A 20265-nucleotide genomic window follows, 5' to 3' on the forward strand; every position below is an offset into this window, starting at 1 on the left:
AGTTAAATACTGGCTCTGGAACGTAGAGCTTACGACTGACTTGGGTCCCACGTGTTTTCAATGTGGCTGGTCCCTCTGAATGTTTGGTCTTTTAGTTTTTCGGGTTAATGTTGTAGAGTCCTCAGAGATGTAAGAAGCCAAGGTCGGTTACTGATGGAAGGAGTTATGCTGTTTATTGTTAATTTACTAGCGTATTTACAGAAATGTCCAGACAGTAGTTAAGATTTTGTTTGCAGGCTGTTTTGCACCAAGCTGGCCATGACTGTACCTGATACCTGTTCCTATACCAAACTGCTCTCCCTGGCTAGTGTAGGGACCTAACAGGGGCTTCTGTCCTCCTCCAAGAGCTTGTGAAGATCTCTGAGACCTGGTGCTACTCAGAGCAGCCTTGGGACCGTTCGATTTGTGTCAGTGGATTGAACTGTTGGTAACCCAAGACTGACGGTGATTCCATGGGAAGGCAACATTTTTCATGGCTTTAGCTGAATATTTGGGTCAAAGAGGTCTTTAGGTTTGGTTTTTAAATTATATCTGTGAGCTAAAAAATTCCTTGCACTTAGTTGAGCACTTCTAGTAATATTCTGTCCCTGGGAAGCCGAAGTAATGTTACTCTAAGGAGATCCCATGTTGCAATTGATTTAGACAAGTTATAGTTCCATTTAATTTTTTATTCCTGTTTTCTGTCCCATGAGTACAACACTAGAAGTCTAAAGCTGTCTTTCAGTGAGAAATAGACAAACAGGAGCTTTTGTGTTTCTCGCTATCTCCTCAGCCAGTGGTAACACTTATGGTTTGATGGTGAAAGACTTCCATGACCTGAACTGAGTTTTAGGATACACAGAGTGTAGGATTATGCTCTAAATTGGGATTCCTGTACATGTTTACACTTTCTAAAAGTTGATTCACGTAGCATCAGTTAAAATAACTTCAAAATAATACTTGCAGCATGATCTTTGTGGTTTTATATGAAAATAACGCAGAGCTTCTTTGTTGATATGCAATCCATTTTTTATACCTTTTTTAGCCTAGAAATTAGTTTGGTTAGGTTATATGTCTCTTTCTGTTCCTTTTTGTATCATAAGCCTACCATAAATCTGTAGGCTAACTCACAATATAGATTTTAAACCATCTGTCATCTCTGGAATATAATGTCAGTGCATCTAAAAAAGCCTTTTTCCACATAAACATCCCCCTCTCCAGAGTCAGGAAAAGCAGCCCTTCCCGTCTAAAACATACCATTTAGCTTTCAAATTGCCATTTATTTGGCTTTGAAAAAGGCAGCGCTCTCCAAGCAGGAACTATACGGTCAGTACTGGATAGGGAAAACGTTCAGGGGCACAGAGATGCTAAGCCCTGCCTTTTTGGAGCAGTGAAGCTGGGTGAAGATATGACCCGGTCACATAGCAGAGAATGTTTTCTTCTCTAAAAGGCGCAGATTTTATTCCCCTCAGTATCACACTTTGATGAAGAATTTGTTCTCCCCCGAAAGGGTCTGAAGATGCAGTGGGCCGTGCCAGCACTGGGAGAGAGCTCAGTGCCGTGGACTGCCTTCTCCTGCGGTCCTGCTGAGCCGAAGCATGGAGAGGGGAGGAGCAGCGACAGGGCAAATGCCTGGGATGAGGCCCACGAAACACTATCTCTTGCAGGCAGCTGCTCTGAGTGTAGTGGCGTGTGCCAGGCACAGCGTTCCTATCAACCCGCAGCTTCTCACAGATGGGTGGGGGCCCCACACCAGCCCTAGACACTCTCCGTGCAGACCCTTCCTTTAAAGCATTGCCTCGGGGGCAAATTCCCTTTGCTCATCAGCAGCCCATCTCCACTGGGCCAGGCAGCTTCACTGAACACAGTGTGAAGTAGAACAGACCAGCTTAGTAAGCCATCTACCTGCAATAAATTTGCTTCCTAAAATAGCTGCAGAGCCATGGGGTATTTTTCTGGCAGCTGCACAGGCCTTTTCTGTTCTGAAGGACTGCAAAGAAAACTTTGAAGCGTTAGGTTGTGTGTAAACTGATGCAATTCTGCCTGAGTTTGAAGACGGCCCGGAACAATAAACCTGGGAAGGGTGAAGTACCTGCTTAATCTTGGTTGGGCTTTAAATATGATACTCAAGGGTGTCAGTGTGAATATCAGCCCTGTGAGACCCTTTGCTGCTGGTGGTTTTAGTGGTCATCAGGTGCATTATCTTAATGATCCCAATATTTTACAAGGTCTCTCCATCAGTAGTATCGTTATTTTAGCATTTCTGTCTTCTGCCTATAACAAGAAGTGTGGAAAAGGAAATCGTGTTTGCCTTCTTTAGACAAGTCTGGATGTAGGATCTCAATGTGAGTAAACGTAATAGTTGTGTGATAGCTCCAGGCTGGCCAAGGCCACTTCCTCCACCTGTCCCCCTCGCTGTGTCTCTTCACCTGTTTGTGCCTGGCCGTCTTCCAGGTCCCATGTGAGGAGTGCCCTGGCTGAGGAAAAAAGAAAAAAGATGGTGTCAACTGGAGAGGAGTATGTGCTGCTTTGGGAGGATCAAGACTGCTTAAATTAGAAGCATGAAGGACAGCCCTTGCTCTTGCTATTTCTGCTGGAAGGACAGTCGGTCGTCCCTTTACCCCGCAGTTTCACCAAGAGGAGTGATTAGGTTTCACCTGTCAGTAGGTTATGTTCACCAAGTCGATGCGTACGGTTTGCTTCTGTAGTAGCCTGGCTGAAAAGTCAGAGGTGGATCTGGATGGAAAGCGGAGCATCTTTGTGTTAGACACTGAGTTCTCCTGGGCCTGCCCTCTGTTTCCTAGTGCTGTGGGTGTGCATGATGCTTCAGAAGTGCTCATGAGGACAAGGGCTCAGCAGCCAGAGCTAAGCAGGACGTGCTGGGTGACTGTTCAAGTGGAGCTTTACACCTTGTTAATACCCGTGGAGGCAGAGCACGACTGACCGAGTGACATGGGCACAGCTGCACGGTTGTCCTCGGCAGCACTGAACCAACCCCGTGAGGATCTTTGATTCAAGTTCCAAATTGAGTTTGAAGTGAGACTGGTCTGTCTCAGGGGTGCCAGGGCCCAGTGCTTTCCTCAGGGGATTTTTTTTGTCACTGAGGCACTGTGTGCCTTTGGTATTCTTGGTGTGTATTGGGGTGTCAGGCCTGCATGGCCGGGTATCCCCTGGGGCCCAGGGTGGGGATAGCATCAGCTGTCACCCTGAGGGTGAACAGGCAAGTTCCGGCTGCCCTGGAGCCACTGTGCAGGACCTATTCTGCTGCAAAATGACCACAAAGAATCTGCAGGAGCCTTCTCCCAGGGAACACCAGCCTGGAGCCTCCTGTGCAGCTGGCGCTTCCTCCACCCCAGTCCCTTCTTGGATAGCAGGCATTTGGCCTGTCAAGGGGCTCGCATTAACCCTTTCCCTGACCTTGTGCACTGCTTATTTTCACATCCCCAGCTGTTGGATTTAAACTGGGAACCTTTGGTGCAAGGACAGTATCGTTCATTTTTAAACTGTGGCACTGTGTGAACATTAATTAGGACTGATAATAAGGAATGCAAACCTATTGGCACCCTTCTTGGCAGTTTCAGTGAGGAATGCTGGCGTGGTGACAGCTCAGCTGCTGCTCCATGCGTAAGAAGCACGCACTAGCCAGTGAACATGTTGAGGAAATAGGAAATATTTCAGTGATTCCTAAATGTGTCCATCCCTGTGTTTGAGCAGAAGTTTGCCATCTTGGCTGCTGTGTGCTGATGATATGGAGACATTAGTTATTTATGGGCAAAATAAGGGCTGTTCTATTTGTGTTGTAGTAGTACAATGTTCTAAATGTTTGGGCAGTTCAAACACTGCTGGTGGCGTGGTGACTAGATGAGCAAAACTTGGATGCCTTGGGACGTGGATGGCACTGTGCTGGTATGTTTGTAACAGTAGGTTACCATCCAGAAAATACCTGTGTGGTTAAAAATACTCAAGAGAATGGATATGCAGGCATTTCTGGAGGTAACCTGAGTCCTGGCCAGTACTCCTGAGAATCGCTGAGAGTCTTTCCATTAATTTCAGTGGCTGCTGTACAGAAAGTGAGAGTTAATTTTACAGGTAAATGGCTGTAGGACCAGGCACCTCGTGAGGAAAATAGCATCACCAAATTATCAGAAGTCAAGATGTCATGCGGAGCCCTCCCAGGTCCTGGTACCAGCTCTGATGCTGATCCCCAGGCTATAACCTAGATGCTATTAGGGATATTGTCAGGTGTGGATTAGCCTGTGCTCTGTGATGGTCAGATCACTGTGCTAGCAGATTTGGAGAAGGAATAGAAGAATATAATAGCCAGGGCTGGCTGTGGCTGTAGTGGTAAGTGGCAGCAGAACGAGGTTTGGTGATGGTGCAGCTGCTCCCCTGGAATATGACAGAGATTGCTAAAGAGGAGCCAACAGTTCAGTTGCTTTAATATTCCCCTGATAATCAGGAAACCCCACAATATGGAAGCCTCATCCTTTCCTGTCTCATTTAGTGGTAAACTTGAATAATGAAAACCAAAACCAAACCCCAAATCCAATGTAATGTAATTGTATGAATAAATACAGTTATTCAGTTCCACAGATTAACTCCTGCTGATAGAGAGGGTTTCTCGCCTCCTTTTTGACTTTGATCTCTTGATTCAGTTGAACATCCCCTTACACTGCATCAGGAGTAGGAGCAAATAACCTCACTTATTTGTCTTTGCTGCAAAAGAAACAATTGCAGCATTTACAGTCGCTCTTATGGATCTTCCCCAGTGCGCTTCCACACACTTTCGTTGCCCTTCTCCTTTCCCCTTCTGCCTCTGCCGTGTCCCTTTTGACAAAGAATGACCAGAAGCGCACGTAGCGGTCCAGGTTGGGAATTGCTGCTGCTGCTGTGCTTAATAGGATTATAAGATTTTCAGCATTAATCCTTATCCTATTCTTTAGGAAGACTAACCTTTTACTTAGATTTTTGCCTCCTGTTGCACAATTAGTTGACTCTTCAGTGATTTCTTTACAGCTGCTGTTTTGTCCTTTTTCAAGGCGATTGTAATTGATGTAGACCACCAGCATGAAGCACTGTAAGAATTGTTAGACTGTTGTGGTTATTTATTACTGCTGCAAGTGAGCTTTTCCTAACTCGCTGATGAATGTCACTACTTCCTTGCCTTTCCCTATACCCTGAAGGTATGTGTTTGTTTTAGCCCAGACCGTAGGAACACATCTCTGTAGCATTAAACGTAGCAACTATTACATCAAGCCCTGGGAGTCCCTGGTTTGCTGTTCAGGATGTCTGCTGCTGCTTTTGCACTGAGGGTAAAAGAGCCAAGGCTGTCAAGGGTACATAGCTCATTCAAAGGAGCTTTGAAAGGTGGAAATGGGTGGGGAGTGGGTTGACTCTGTATTTGTAGCCTGATTTCCTAAGGAAATAAGGCTTAAGCAGTCTGTTTTTCCACTGCTGCTAACTTTCAGATCTGCAAAGTGATTGTGGCCAAAATAGATGGATCAGAGAGGTCTCAAATATTAAGTTTCTACGTTATTCATAAGAATTAGCTGCTGGATAGGAGACTGTCTCGTTGCAGTGTCCACCAGGAGGTAAAAGCTGCGGTGTTAACTCCGTAGGTAGGTTGTTAATTTGGCTTGCCAGCTGCCAGGCACCAGCCAGGCAGTCAATGCATGTACCACCAAAGGAGTCATAGCACATGTGGTTCCCAGGTCAGCTGGCAGTTGTGGGAGGGAACTGAGGGTCTGTGCTGCAATTTTGGGGATGTGTGAGGAAAGCTGAAGGTCCTGTGGTATGGCTCAGAGAACATCAGGTAGAACTGGAGTGTTGTAGAAGATGATTAGAGAGGTGAGGAGGAACTGGGGAATGACATGGTTGGAATTTGTGTGGCTTGGGCTGCTACCTCTCAAACTATGGGCTGTCAGGGTAACTGTCAGGGAGCAGCTTGTTTTAGAGGCGATGGGCTGATATGCAGTGGGGGAGCAAGGAGCACAGGAGCTCCAGGGTGTGGGAGAAGACATACAAGGAACAGCAGAGTACGAAGCTGGTGGCACTACAGTCATTAAAGGAGAGAAGGGACTGAGGTGGGATATGATAAAGGACCAAACCAATAGTAGTTAGGACAAACATTTTTCAGGCACGGAAAGCAAAGATTCAGCTTGGTAGGCAAGGCCAGAGAGGGAGAGGAGAGAGGTTTAAACACTGGTGCATCCAGGTGGGGTAGAAACCACACAAAAGAGGCTGGAAAGGAGACTTAGACAAGGAATGAGATAGTGGCTTGGGCAGAGGGCAAAGAATCAGCCTTGGTTTTGTGTATAGTGTGCAGAAGGAGTGATTTGGCAACAGTCTGAGCATGGGGACGAAGGAAGGCAGGAATCAATGATAATTTTAATTACACAGGAAGCTTAAATGAGGGGGAAGAGAGAAGTATTGTCTTCAGCAGGGGAGAGGAACTGAGGGAAGAGGTAGAGGATTGACGTGTATGTTTGAATTAAATCAGTTGTACTCAAGCCTGATCCAAAGCCCAATGAAGACAGTAACTTCAAGAGACTTTTTGGAATATGCTTATGTGCGGGTATTTGTCTGCAAAACCCTGAATGTGCTTTATAGAAATGCCTGAACATCTTTTGTCTTCCATTTGTAGGGTGTACCCAAAGGTTAAGTGACTCCAAGCCACATAGTAAACCACAGCAGTGACAAGACTGGGATCCAACATTCCTTAAAACAGTTTTCAGTCTGGTAAATCATAGCAGTAATAAATGTCCATATATGCACACAACACACTACGAGGCAAATCAGTGAAACTCTCAATCTCCAATTTAGGGAGAGCACATCACCTTATTAACTGTCCCTTGCTCTGCATATGCAAAAGTATTGCACAGCTTGCTTCCCTCACAGGAATTTTTTTTCAAGTGTTTATTGTCTGCAACTAATTCTTTTCTAGTGATCCTGTAAACTGTTTGCTTCTTTAGGATCCAGTTACTTTCTGTTACCAGCACAAACTGAGGAAACGAATATCAATCATTCAGTGATTATTTGCAGGAAATAAAAGCGTGAGAGAGCAGCCAGCCTGGGCCAAGAAGGAAGGACAGAAGTGCGGCACTTTTTATAAGTAGAGCCAAAAATATTATTCACGTGCTTAGCTGTTAGTTTCTGAATATTGTGGAGCTTTCTTCCTTTTGTGAGCTCTACCTTCTTTGGATTAGGTCCTGCTACCGTTGAACTGGGAGGGAATATTTGTTATTAGCTTCAGTGAGAACAGGATCAAGCTATTGTCTGTGTGTTCTTCCTCGCTTTAACCAGTGTTGCTGTTTGTTAAGATATTGCAAGGGACAAAAATGCGTTTGGTTTCCCAGAATCTTTCTGAGCATTTGTATCTAATCCCTGCATATAGCGCAGCCCCTGTGGGTAAAATAGGTTCAGAGCTGACTGTTTCCAGCAAAGCTTTTTGAAGCCAGTGTGAAGCCTCTGTTAAATACTGAATCTCCTCACTCAGTAGCTGCTTTTCTGAAGTCTGCATTGTGCTTCAGGTTTTGCTAAGCTATGCTACAGTAAGCATGATGAATAGCAGGCAAATAGTCTTGGGTCACTGCTTTGGAAATCAAGATGTGTGCTGGCTCACCCCATTCTTTCAAAAATACTTTCTTGAACTACGGTAAGTATGATGGTACACCATATCCCAGAGTGTTAATTTTTAATGTCTTATGCAAGTAAGGGACTCAACTGTAATTATGAGTCCCATGGCACACAATCACTACTGGCAGGATGGAAAAAAGACAACTGCGGGTCCATGTGGCTCCACAATTAGGGATTGAAACATTGATCATTTCCATTCCCAAGAGCAGCGGAAATGGCTATATGAATTTAAAGCAAAAGCTCCATTGGAAAGAGGGGTAGTTGCAAGCCAATAAATATTCCCCTGCAATCTATTAAATTCAGACTTTGCAGCATCATCCTACTGCATTGAATAAAACTGACTGAAACCTGGGCAGGGCAAAGTGGTTTTGACAAGCCTATGCTTATGTGCAGAATAATCGAAGTGAATAAGCAGCTAGGCAGTGATGCAGAAAGGATTTAGTATAAAAAATTCTCAACGTTTTTTTCTCAGTAATGCTATTTTAACTTATGGATCCTTATTTCTTTCTTACATGAAATCTTGAAGCTGACAGCATTCCTTTCAGACTTGGAAATGAAAGGAAACTGTCTGAAAGAACAGTAGAGCTGGGATTTTTAGGCCTGATCCTGTTGGCATATCTTGGTGGGCAAATTCCTCCTCCTTTGATGAGCCCAAATTGAGTTTACCGAACAGTGCAGGCCTCTTCCCTTTAGCAAATTTAACGTGGGATAAGGCCCCAGCATTCAAACCCGTGCACTGGTAGAACTTGGATGCTGCTTTATCCTCTGCCAGCTTTTCAGAGTGTTGAATAGAGGTGGAAGGGATTTTAGACAAATGATTCTAATTTTGTCCTGCCTCTGAAAGCCATAATCTTATATTCCTGGTGTCACAGTAGATTATTTTGAAATCAGGTTTTTAATTTCCTTTTAAAAGTGCGGTGGCCTTTTTTGGTTTGTTTGTTTCGTTGGTTTTGTTTCATTTGTGCATAACTCATAAGGTACAGCTATGGAAACCATTGCAAAAGGAAAGTCAACCTGAATCCCTGCTCTTCATTTATGTCACTGGCAATAGTTTCTCTGAATTCAGTGATGCAAAATCACTCCTGTACTGTACTTAGTGCACTCAAGCTTAAATCAGATCCTAACACTTTTGCTAGTGCAAGAAACACATTTAAAAGACAGGAGGAAAAAAAAAAATCTTTGTCTGTGACAGGAAATCAATTTAACCCATTTGTTGTTTGTTTGTTTTTTTCCAGGCTTATATTTGGCACTCTTTACCCTGCATATTATTCTTACAAAGCCGTGAAATCAAAGGACATCAAAGAATATGTGAGTAATGAGGTTTGTGGCTGTGCTGCAGGGTTTGTTTTCTAAGGTTGCTCCTCACCACTTTGTAAAGGTGTTGCCTATATTCTGGGAAAGCTTGTAAGCCAGTGCAAGGGGAAGACTGGCCTGAAGGTGGACTGGCTGATTGCTAGGCACAAGTCTCAAATAAGGAGACTTGGGTTTGTGCTTCTGGCTCCTCTGCAGAGTTGATGTGCTCTTTGACAAATGTATGCTATTTCTCTGGTGGTGCGAGCTATATATGGCCGACTTAAAAGGTGTTTGGCATCCAGAGCTTTGCGTGTTTTCCTTTGTTTTTGAAAAGCAGAATAAATCAAAGCCTTTTCAAAAAATCTTGGAGCTTTAGCTGCTCATTCAAAACAAGGATCAGAGGAGGCAGCTCAAAGCACATATGACTGAATCCTCAGATAGAAACATCCTTCCTTGTGGAGCAACCTATTTACAGGCAGGTTTGGCAACCTTTTGCTGAAAAATGTTCCCTGGGCCCCAGTTTCCAAAGGCATATGGGGCCCTCAGGCAAAGCGAAATGTAGGAGAATCAAAGCTACTTGGATGCTGTTGGGGTCCTGTAGGATTTGTAGTGCCCTTCACAACCTGAGCTTTGTTAACTTCATTGAACCCGACTCAGTCTCCAGATCTTCACTCTTCAATCCTCTCGAGATCCCAGGGATAACAAGCCCATTTTCTCCTCTAGGTAACAGCATAGGTGGCTATCCCATTAAGTCCTTAGTGCAAGCTCAAACTGGGACTCACTGTGGCTGCTGAGATTTTTCCTTGCTATCAGTCCCCTCCTTCAGATAATGGGTTTGGATATTTTGAGAATCATAAGTGTTACAGAATACATCAGATACTTAAGGCAAAATGTCCCTGCAGCCCTTGCACAGCTGTGCTTCTCAAGGTTTGTACACCCTTTGCTTGGAAATGCTGAAGACATGCGCTAGCATCCCCAAGCAGTATCTGCCACTGATACTTAACATTTCCATAGTCCTTTTCTGGAAAATATTTTGTTGAACGGTCCTATTCCTGTTGGAAATTCAATTGCAAAAGAGGAACTCGCATCAGACACATGGGGTCATGACCCAAATGTGGGAACAGCTGATCTAAAACCTGGTCTGCACTTATAATTGTTTTTCAGTTTAACACACCAGTTGTGGCAATACGTCCGTTAGGGTCTTGATTTAAAAAAAACCCAACGTACTAATTCACATTGACACAGTACAAACCTTCATTTATTAGTCAAAACTTATATCACTATAGTTTATTTTTATTCTGCTTGGTAATAGTCATTTTGATAAATGGTGTTTTAGGCTGATCCAAGCCCATCCACACCAGGTCTTGGTTTGTGTTTAAAAGTTTTGCTGGCAGTAATGTCTAACTGACAGAACCGTGCTGGCAGTGAGGCTTTGAGGGAGTTGCAGTTACGTAAAAAGTCTGGCAGAAGCTGCCCTGGGAAGACAATGCTCTCAGGCATTTGGCAGTGCCATTCTACTGCTGTAACACTAAATATAAATATACATATAAATCCCAGGGGAGCAGTTATATAGCTGGGTGACAGGTGCTTAGGTAATAATTTCAGTACATGCAGGGAGATGGAGAGAGACTACGGGTACTGTCCCCACTGCATCGGGGAGAAGATGGAGCAAGCCATTTCAGAGCTGGTGAGAGCCAGATTTATTGCCACCTCCATCCTCCCTTCCCCAGAGCAGCACCTGGTGTAGCTATCCCTCTTGTACTGCCTTCTTCCAGCCTTCCCTTATTCTATTGCAATTATCCCAGCCTTAGGTAACACAGCCCAATTCTCTAATTCATGGATTTTAATGGATTTTACTTCCTTAAGCTTTCTAACATTCCAGCAAAGCTGCTTAGGGATCTTCATTTTCAAATATAGCTAATTAGGCAATGATTGTCAGTTAAATTAACAACTTTTGTCTTACCATCTCTTTTCCTTTAGAGAGACAGATTCTTAAAGCTGTTTGAACTTTAAGTTTTACAATTTTACAATGGAAAAAAAATATTGAGGGGGAATAAAAGGTTTCTCTTTCATCTCCATTACTTAGAAATTATTCCTTACGTCACCTCTGTGGTAACAGTGCCGCAGAAGAGGAGCACCACATCACTTGATAAAAATCACTGGAAGTGCTGATGGTGCGTGACAAATACGTTGTTTCTTTCCAGCCCAAGAAGAACCAATACTGCATACATCAGTACAGTTTAGCTGTGCTTTTAAATGCCATTTAGTGCTCAGTGACAAAAATCCCCAGATTCCTGAATTACTCGAGATTAGTACTAGAGTTTCTCTGACCAAGTCACGGTCCTGAAAGACTTTCTGCATCTGTCGCTATCACCGCAAAGGAGACCATCCATAAATCACCCACCAAGCAGTCCACCCCACAGTGGAGTTACCATAGTTGAACACAGTGACAACACAGCACATGCTTTCACTACCAACGTGAGGTAAAATGCTCTCACCTAACCCTCAGGTAAGGGATTTAAGCTAATGCACTTGCCCTTGTCACTGCAATGGGCTCAGGGTGTGGATGTGAGGAGGCACCGCCATTCAAGTGATGCACGCTAATTCAATAAGTTGCGGTGAGTTGATTGTGCTCCTAAGCCATGGGTCATGGGATAGGCAGTTACCTCTTTATCTCTTCCTAGCTAGTTTCCCCTGCCTGTAGATATTATGTAAGTAATTACATTTTGTCTTAATTGCAGTTTGGCCAACACCCTAGTATTAACCTTTGCTATTAAGATGAGCCAAGTGAGATTTTTAATGCCCTGTGATAGGGCTGTGGTCCTTCGCTGGCCAGTGGAGCTTCCTCTGTAGGGACAGAGTCAGGCTGCTCTTCTTTTCGTGAGACCAGTCCTAAAGGCCACAATCTTCCTTCCCAAGGGCTTGTGTGGAAATCTGACGCGTGTTATGTGCTGAGGTGGGGGGAGCTCTGGCACCTTCAAGTCCGTAGTAATTGTTAAGTACATGGGGTGGGGGAAGGAACCGTTTTTACTGAGAGAGTTATTCTGTGCACTTGTGCCTGTAAGAGATATTTTTCCCCAAGGGCCTCGAACTGAACTGGCTACTGTTTTTGTTTACCAGGTCAAATGGATGATGTACTGGATCATATTCGCGCTCTTCACGACAGCAGAGACATTCACGGATATCTTTCTTTGCTGGTGAGCACCAGATGGGAGAGGGTCTTTGGCATGAGATGGAAAGAAAATGGAAATGTTTACAAAGGGAAAAAGGGGGCACAAAGGTGCACTGCCTCCTGAACACGGGGATAGCGGCTTCAGGTGCATAGAGGTGTTTTGTCTGGAGGAGCCATGCTTCCTTTCACAGTGCTGTCATAGGAGAAGCAAGAAAGAAGATGGAACTGCTCAGTGGTATCTCATTAGTGAGAAGTCATTACAGGAGTCTCAGTCCCCTGCCTGTCAGAGAGAGGCACAGCTGATTGCTGAGTTGGATGCTCGCAGAGATCATCATGTAAACAATAGTAGCTTTAGCTACAGGCATAGTTCTAGACTTACCTAGCTGTGTCCTACAGTAAATACACAGACTCTAGGGATCAGGCAGAAACAGCCCTGCAGCACAGGACTTTGTTTGTAGGTCACTGCGTGGGTGGTTCTTCCTGGAGTGTTTTGCCAGGCCCATTCCTGGTTAGGCTGGGTTTATGGTTTGATGGAGGACAGTGACAGTCCATACTGATGTGGGCCTTCTGGTGCCAGTGGAAGGATTCCTGGTGACCGCTGTCAGGACGAGAGCACATAAATGCCCAGTTATCAGATTCAGTTCCTTAAATTTGGATGCTCAAGTTTGGAAGTGTTTGTTGCTTGGTTTGCTGCTTGGTTTGTTGCTTGATTGCTTTTTAGTAAGGCCTTTCTAGTGGAAACCAGTGAGATCAGTAGACTTCAGGATGAAAATTTAGCTGTAGTGCATGGCCCTTACATAAAGCCTGTTCCTGCATAGCAGGAGTGAGTGAGTGATGCCTCTAGTGAGTCCTCCAGACAAAGGGAATCGGGGGTAGTTGGCAAAACGTCAGTTCTGTTGAAAAGGAGATAAAAGACATTATTGTCTCTATCTAATTTGCATGCAGATCTACCTCCACTGTGTTCATCTGGAGCTTTGTTTTTTTGGAGGATGTATTATGTGGGTCTCTCTCGGGAGGAATGGCAGAGAGCTTGTCCAGCCTGTGAAATCAAGTATGCTGTAGAGATCCTCAGTGAGGTGGAAGACCAACCTGGCAAATCCATGCTCAGAGTAAAGCATCGCAGAGACCCATCGGGTCAGACCTGGATGCTGTATGGCCCAGCTGGCTTGGTGACAGTGCTGTGCTAGCACAGCAGGAGTCTGCCTGGGTCCAGCTGGGCTGGTGCACAGCCATCGCAGGGTCTCTGCTGCTCTCGCTTGCCCCTGCCTACAAAGAGTAGCGTTGGTTCGTCACACTGCTGGCAGCAACATGCCTGCCCACATGAGGATGCTGCTAGCTGGCCAGCCTTGAGCTCTAGACTTTGTCCTCCAGAAAAGAGCCTGGATAATCTAATCTCAAGAAGTCCCTGGCTGCTTGTTAGAGCTAAAGCATGTCCTGTTGTTAGTGTCCTGCATGTTTTGCAGTGCCACCTGAAAGCCACGGTGTAGATCTGCACCTTTGTGTTGCATGTTGCTTGGACAACAAAGGTTCTTGTCTTTCAGTTTCAGTCAGATAAGTGTTACCTTAAAAGCAGAAAGGCAGAGAGATGAAAGGTGCATAATGATGAATGAAATACTGATTTGCTGGTTTGCTGTTTGCTCCCTCATAATGACTGGGGATGCTATGAAGGCAGCATCTGTGCTCTTTGCATGTAGGAAGCTCCTCTTATCACACAGAAGAGTCTCTTCCAGACCATTAAATAATGGCCCTGATGCCCGAATAATGATTTACCCACATGCCTGGTTGAGATGTGTGCAAAGGTGGGTGAATGTGTTTTGGCCTTTGGATTCTTTGGTAAGGAAAAGCTGTCCTAAGCTAGACTGGCCCGTCCCTTCCTCTGCTGAGCATCTCTAATCAAGAGCAGTGGTTAAATTGGGAGCGGACATTAACAGCTCTTTTTCTTCTAGGTTTCCATTCTACTATGAACTCAAAATAGCCTTTGTAGCTTGGCTGCTGTCTCCATACACAAAAGGCTCCAGCCTCCTGTACAGGAAATTTGTTCATCCAACGCTGTCTTCAAAAGAAAAGGTAATCACAGGTGCCTGGGTCCTCTCTGGGTGGAGCAGATCTACAGTGAATTTACTCCAGTCTTTGTATCACTCATTTTCATTGAAGGACTGGGAGTTGCTGATTCTCTTCTTCTATCATTTGATCTTCTCCTTTTGGTTGGTGTTTTTGTTCTTTGTGGTTGTTGTGTTTTTAAATACTGGCATCTGTTCAGCGCACTCACGCATATTAACTCATCTTTGTGCACTTGAGAAGTTGGGAGGGAGGGGGATAAAAATACCTCTTGAGCTGCTTTGCACGTACTGGCTGAATATAGCTGGAGTGCTATGTTGTGGCTGGATATAACAATTAGAGAAACAGGGTCTGGCAGCCAGGGCTCCTTAACTTTGTTCCCAGCTTTGCCTAAAACTGTGCAGCAATGAGACAAATAGCCAAGCCTGTCTGAAAGGGGCTTAGCAAGCACTTGCCTGGCTGGGAGACGTATAGCATGCTGAAGTAAGGCATGTAGCACGTTGAGGTCCTGGGTTGAGAAATGTCTTGCTCAAATTCATGATGCTAATTTCAGGGGGGGTACATTACAGCTTGGATCATTGGCCTGCCTAGGAGATTCCTGTGGCTGTGACTGGGACATTGTCAGGCAGATCCATTTGGCTCATGTGGGTACGTGGGCCAAGAATAGCTATCAGTCACATATCAACATGCAAACCACTAAGAAGTGAATAACTGTTTCCCACATTGGCAACTATGGAAGTGAAAGATCTCTGTTTAGCCACAGGCAATGCATGAACAGTTGTATCTCAGTCCTGTCCAAGGAGGACAGTGGGGATCAGTCCCCTGTCTCTCTGCTTCCTGGGAACTTCTGCTTATGCTTCTCACAAGTAGTGCTCAAGCATTTTGGGTTGCCACCTCTTACCTAATAGGAATAGGGAGGGAATCACTAAACAGCCAGCAGCTTCTTGCAGCCTCCAGTCCCTACTAATCCAGCACATCCAGTAGCTGAGTACTAGAAGTCATTGTCATCTATTATCATCCAGACCCCTGTGTCTTGAGGGAGGGAGGGTGAAGGCAGGAACTTCATAACCATTTCACTGTATGTTGAGCAGCATCGAAGTTCAGAAGCTCTGGACCTACCAATTCCATGGGCATGTTGAAGCCGGACACTGCAGTGATGTGCAGAGATATCTCAGATACTTCTGAGGCCACCAGTCCTGGACCCAGGGCGGTACAGCTGCAGTTGCCCAGTGTCATAATATGATTCTTTTTAGCTATGGGGCAATCCAGTTTGTCTTTAGAGTCCATAGATTGCAAACGGCTCTTGACACACTCTGGTCCATTCTGCCCAGGTGAATGTGTCTGTCTTGCTTCCAGGACCTGTTGGTGGTGGTTGCACTGTGCAAGTGTATCCCAACTTTAGGTCCCAATCTTCCATTCGCAGAACAAAGAGTTCCCAAAGCCTGCAGTGGGAGTTACTGCTCCCCTGAAAACTTTTCCTCTTCGCAAATGTTGGCTGTGAACTTCTCTCTAGCCAAGGTGGAGGAAATGGAGGATGTCTGCCTCCATAAAAGATGACCTGGCCCTGCCGAGACTTTGAGGCTGGGAGCACTCTGAACTTGTCCTTCTTGTGCTTTTTTTTTTGTTTGTTTTGTTGTCTGCTGCGACAGGAGATCGATGACTGCCTCGTCCAGGCAAAAGACCGGAGCTACGATGCCCTTGTGCACTTTGGGAAGCGGGGGCTGAACGTCGCAGCCACGGCAGCTGTCATGGCGGCTTCAAAGGTAAAGGTGCGGGTCAGGATGGTGACTCATTAGCATCTCATCTGCATCCATCACCACCAGCAGCCACAGTGTGGAGGGGGAGAGATGGTGAGGGTAGGGATTCACTCACTGATTTTGATCATGCCTCCCAATCTCCCATTCACCAGCCACACAGGTGCCTCTTGGGATGAAGACAGTAAGTGTGGTGCCTAGTGAACCTATAGGAGGTTGGAAATGCAGGATTAAGACTAGGGTCTGCCTCAAGCCTCTGTTGAATTTTATATTTTCCATAGCATTCAGTACCCAGGTGACAATGTTAGCAATGCTGTTCATCACAGCCTGTGCTCTTCATTTTCACTGTCAAAATAGGAGCATGCTTCCCATGAAAGATGCTGACGTTAGGTGAACACAGTTAACATCCTGACAGGGAAATATTTCTTTTGGTCAGCACCTTCTGCAGTGAAGGGAAAGGCTATTTGCAGCCCAGTTTGTCAATTGTTGTGCTGAATTGTTGAGAAGTCTGGAGGATCTAGTGACCTATAATTTGGGTACTGACAGAAAGCAGATGTAATCTGAAGTTTGTGAAGGCTGAAAGTTCATCTGCAAGGCTTACACATAACATTCCTCGTGTATAATTCTCTGGAGACGTGTTTATGTAAGAGTGAATGGGAAGTGGCATTAGTTGCTTTTGGAGAACAAGTAGATGTTGGATGAGTGGTCTCATCTGAGGAGTGGTCTCATCTGAGGAGGTATATCCTGTACTCTGTTCCTGGCTTAGAGCCAGAACCAGGAAATAGCTGTTATCTCTGTTCTTTACTTGCATAAAAGCTGCAAGGACTTGATAACTGCATTTTGTGGTCCTGCTGTCTGGCCATGGATTATCATGGCTTAGGGTAGATGTGCACAGTGACTATACCCTTGTGACTTGGGGGCAAGACTTGTATGAAAGACAATGCTTTCATGCAGTCAGATACAATGCCTCTCGCAAAAGGATAGTAGAAACATATGGGTAAGGTGGGTACTGGTATTAGGAAAAACATGTGAATGGGAGCTGAAGGAAATTATTTTCCTCCGTCAAATGCTTTTCATATGACCTTAGGCACATCATTTTAGTATGTCTTGGCCTTCTGTAAAAATGCACATAATACATCCTTAGGAGGCCAAATACCATAAAGTCTATAAAGCATGTTGAATGCAAAGTATTATAGAAGTGGGGAGCCCCTGGGATATGCCACGCACCTGTAGGATCACAAGGATATGCAAAATCCTGTTCAAAAGAAAAGCCAAAAATTGCTTCCCTTTTCCCAGCCAAGCATTGTGCAGACTGTGGCTGTCAGACCTGGCTCAGTTCTCCTGAACTGTTGCTCTTCAGTGGGGAGGCTCTGCTAACCCAGGAACTGCTGGCTAATCCAAACCTGGACTGAAACCTGGGATAAACGTGGAGCTAAGGCAAAGCTGTGTGTTATATGCCCAATGAAACATTTGTGTGATGCCTCCGTGACACTTAACACTTTTACTGCTGCTGCTATGTAAGCCTGAAGAAGTCACACTGTGGACATAAATAGGTTCTGGGAATGCCTGTTTTGCAGCACTGCCTTTGCTCTGAGCCTCTTCCTACAAGATGCTGCAGACTCTCTGTACTAGAGCTGTTTTTAGGACAGAGTTGGAAACTATGTGTGAATCCTGAAGAAACTCCGACTCCTGTTTGGGTAGCTCCTAAATATGGGAAGCTCAACAGTAGCCCAGATCCACAGTGCCAACCTCTTCATCTCAGAACTGCAACAGTGTCTTCATCAGCTTTTCAACCTGAATGAGCAGTCAGCACCACAGTTTTTCTTCCCACCGTTCTGCTTTTCTGGTGTTTTTCTTAAGAATCTCACTGCCTTGAAATGTGGCTCCAGTGGCAGTGGGAAGCTGGGTAGAAGGGAGAAGAGTCTCCAGGGTACAAGGAAGCCATTGTTTTGCATGAGTTAATGAAGCTCCCCATTCAGTGCTGGAAGAAAGCAACTCTGTGACTTGTGTAGTATTGTTGTATGGCATACCTACCAGCCTAACGAGAGGGAAAACAGTTAAGATATTGCAACCTGTAAATGGACCAGAAGAGTCTTTCTTGAACACTACTTCGGGGAGGGGAAAATGATCTGTTGATAAGATTGAGAGGTTGTTATTGGATTGATTGATTTTTACAGCAAAGCAAGGACTGTTCGTGTCTTTGCTTCAGCCTTAACACTTAAATTACTCTGAGTATGTGAGGAAAAATAGGACTCCTGGCTTCCTTCGCCACTTCGGCGTGTGGCCTCCAGCAAGTTGCTTGTGCCTCAGGGTCCAGATCCAAGAGACAGGGTGAGCTGGTCTGACAGCTCTCCTCCTCCAAAATGGGGTGATGCTCCTGCTCCCAGTGGGTTACTGTACATCAGCTCTTTGGACCTCCTCAAGTTATCTCTACTCTATCAGCTATCCAGAAAGAGAAAGAAAGGGAATACTGTCTTTCAAGCCCACAAATGTGTCTCGTGAGTGCCTGAGCCAGCACAAGGCAAAGGACAGAACTGCATTGTGAGGAGTATGGTTGGAGAAATGGACAGCAATATCTTCCCTTCCTGGTCCTGGGAAGCAGACAGATTAGCTCTGCTGCTCATGGAACCACACCCTTAATACCTTTACACTCTTCATGGTGTAATAGTCAGGAATGGTTAAAGCAGCTTTTGTCCCTTGCCCTTCTCAGACTAAATTTGTTGTCTTTCGGGCAGGGAGAGCTGAATGGCTGTGATTTACAGCCTGATGTATTGCAGTACAGAAGTGCTGAGCTGGGGTTCCTCAGGTATTCAGGTTGTGAAGTGTGATGAGTAGGGTGTGGATGTGTCTCCATTTAGCTGTCCCCGCTGCTATGAAGGGAGCCGTTTCCAGGAGAGGAGTGATACAAGCAGGTATGGGTGGTAACAGCTTCTGTTGCCCTGGTTTTCAGCTGCTGTTAAATGTATGTCAACGCCCTTACTTGCTCACTTGAGAAGGAGGTATAACAGAGCTAGATTATCCTGCATGAGAGAATTTTAAATGACTAATTATCTGGAAAACACTTTGAGCTGACAGATGCCAGACAGGACTGCAATGCTGTCCTTAGGGGGAAGTTTCCAGGGAGGGAGGAAAGAGAATACTATTTCTAAGGCTCATCCTGGCTTTCCCAATGCCAGTGTTTAAGGGTGTCCAGCTAGCCTGTGATAAGTGTTGAGTGTAGATGAGAAACTGAGCCCTGAACAGGTTCATTGCATTTCAGCCTTTGACAGGTTGTGTTAAAATTGGAACCTATAGGGATGACCATATATTCAGAAGCACTGAGCTCCTGCAGCTCCCATGGAAAACATGGCTTTTACCAGCAAATGAATGTGAGGATCTGTCTTATTTCCTGCTTCACTTGGATTAATGGGTGAGGAAAAGATGCTTTTGTATCAAGAAATGGACCCTCAGACTTTGCAAGTCAGCATTTTCTGGTGGCAAATACACAGTGAGATGCTGGGCTGGAAGTGTACTCTCTACAGACCTGTTTTCAGTAAATGAGCTTAAATTTAAAGGCTCCTGTACTTAGAGACATGTCTCCCACTGTGCATAGCCCTGTCCTCTCCTCTCTCTCTGAGCTGTGGTAACTTATCTTCTTGTGCTCCCACAGGATCTGTCATGATCTTTTGTCTTTGGTGATAAGATCTTTGGGTGAGGCCCATCTCTTCGTTCTTTTTACCCATCATGCAGCACAATGCGGCTGGCTCTCTGATTGCTGTTTGTGTGTGACAGGCTGATACTTAAATATTTACCATGGGCTAAGATGCTGCAAGTGGTGCACAGCCACACCTTCCTTATCTCCGATCCCTGGCCCTTTCCCCTTTCTATCTTAAATAGCCTACAGTTTTAGTTAGCCAAATGCAGGCTTGCCTCCCTTCCCCTTCCTCCTGCTCCCTTCCCCTGCTCTGTTTTGTTTTGAAGCCACAGTTGTGCTAACACTGGCACAAACCTGTGCCAATTCATTTTACAGGCTGAGGAGCTGTCAGTGTCCCAAGTACCCTGAGTCTGCCCAGCTGGCTCGCTTGGGTGTTTTCTCTCTCTCCCGAGAGTCTATTTTTGATGCTCTCTAAGCAGACGGAGCATTGGATATCTAGTCTTATTACCCCTGCTAGGTGCTCAACACAGATCTTTTCCCTGCCCCCAGCAGCTTGCATCGCCACCAAGGAGCATAATCTCATTTGGGGCTCTGTAATCCTGTCCTCATGGCTTGGTCATTCTGTCACACGCTGTGACTTCAAGTGGGTCAGTCCTAAGTGGCGGGATTAGATGACCGGGCAGTAAATCCTGCTGCTCTTTGTGTATTTTCAATTAGTTCCAACTACTTCAGCCATTCCT

At 45.2% G+C, this 20265-nt stretch overlaps 1 protein-coding gene across 6 annotated transcripts in view; it reads left to right on the plus strand.

Moving 5' to 3' along the window:
- The window catches only part of REEP1 (receptor accessory protein 1), a 75031-nt gene that overhangs the window by 19351 nt on the left and 35415 nt on the right, over positions 1-20265 (plus strand). For all 6 annotated transcript variants that reach the window (XM_009331885.1, XM_009331880.1, XM_009331883.1 and 3 more), the window contains 4 exons: positions 8850-8922; positions 12028-12104; positions 14026-14146; positions 15787-15900. In XM_009331885.1, the coding sequence (XP_009330160.1) occupies positions 12037-12104; positions 14026-14146; positions 15787-15900 (303 nt within the window). In that variant the 5' untranslated portion in view covers positions 8850-8922; positions 12028-12036. The remainder of the gene's footprint in view (positions 1-8849; positions 8923-12027; positions 12105-14025; positions 14147-15786; positions 15901-20265) is intronic.

Source organism: Pygoscelis adeliae, unplaced genomic scaffold (assembly GCF_000699105.1).
Source record: "Pygoscelis adeliae isolate BGI_AS28 unplaced genomic scaffold, ASM69910v1 Scaffold209, whole genome shotgun sequence".
Taxonomy (NCBI): domain Eukaryota; kingdom Metazoa; phylum Chordata; class Aves; order Sphenisciformes; family Spheniscidae; genus Pygoscelis; species Pygoscelis adeliae.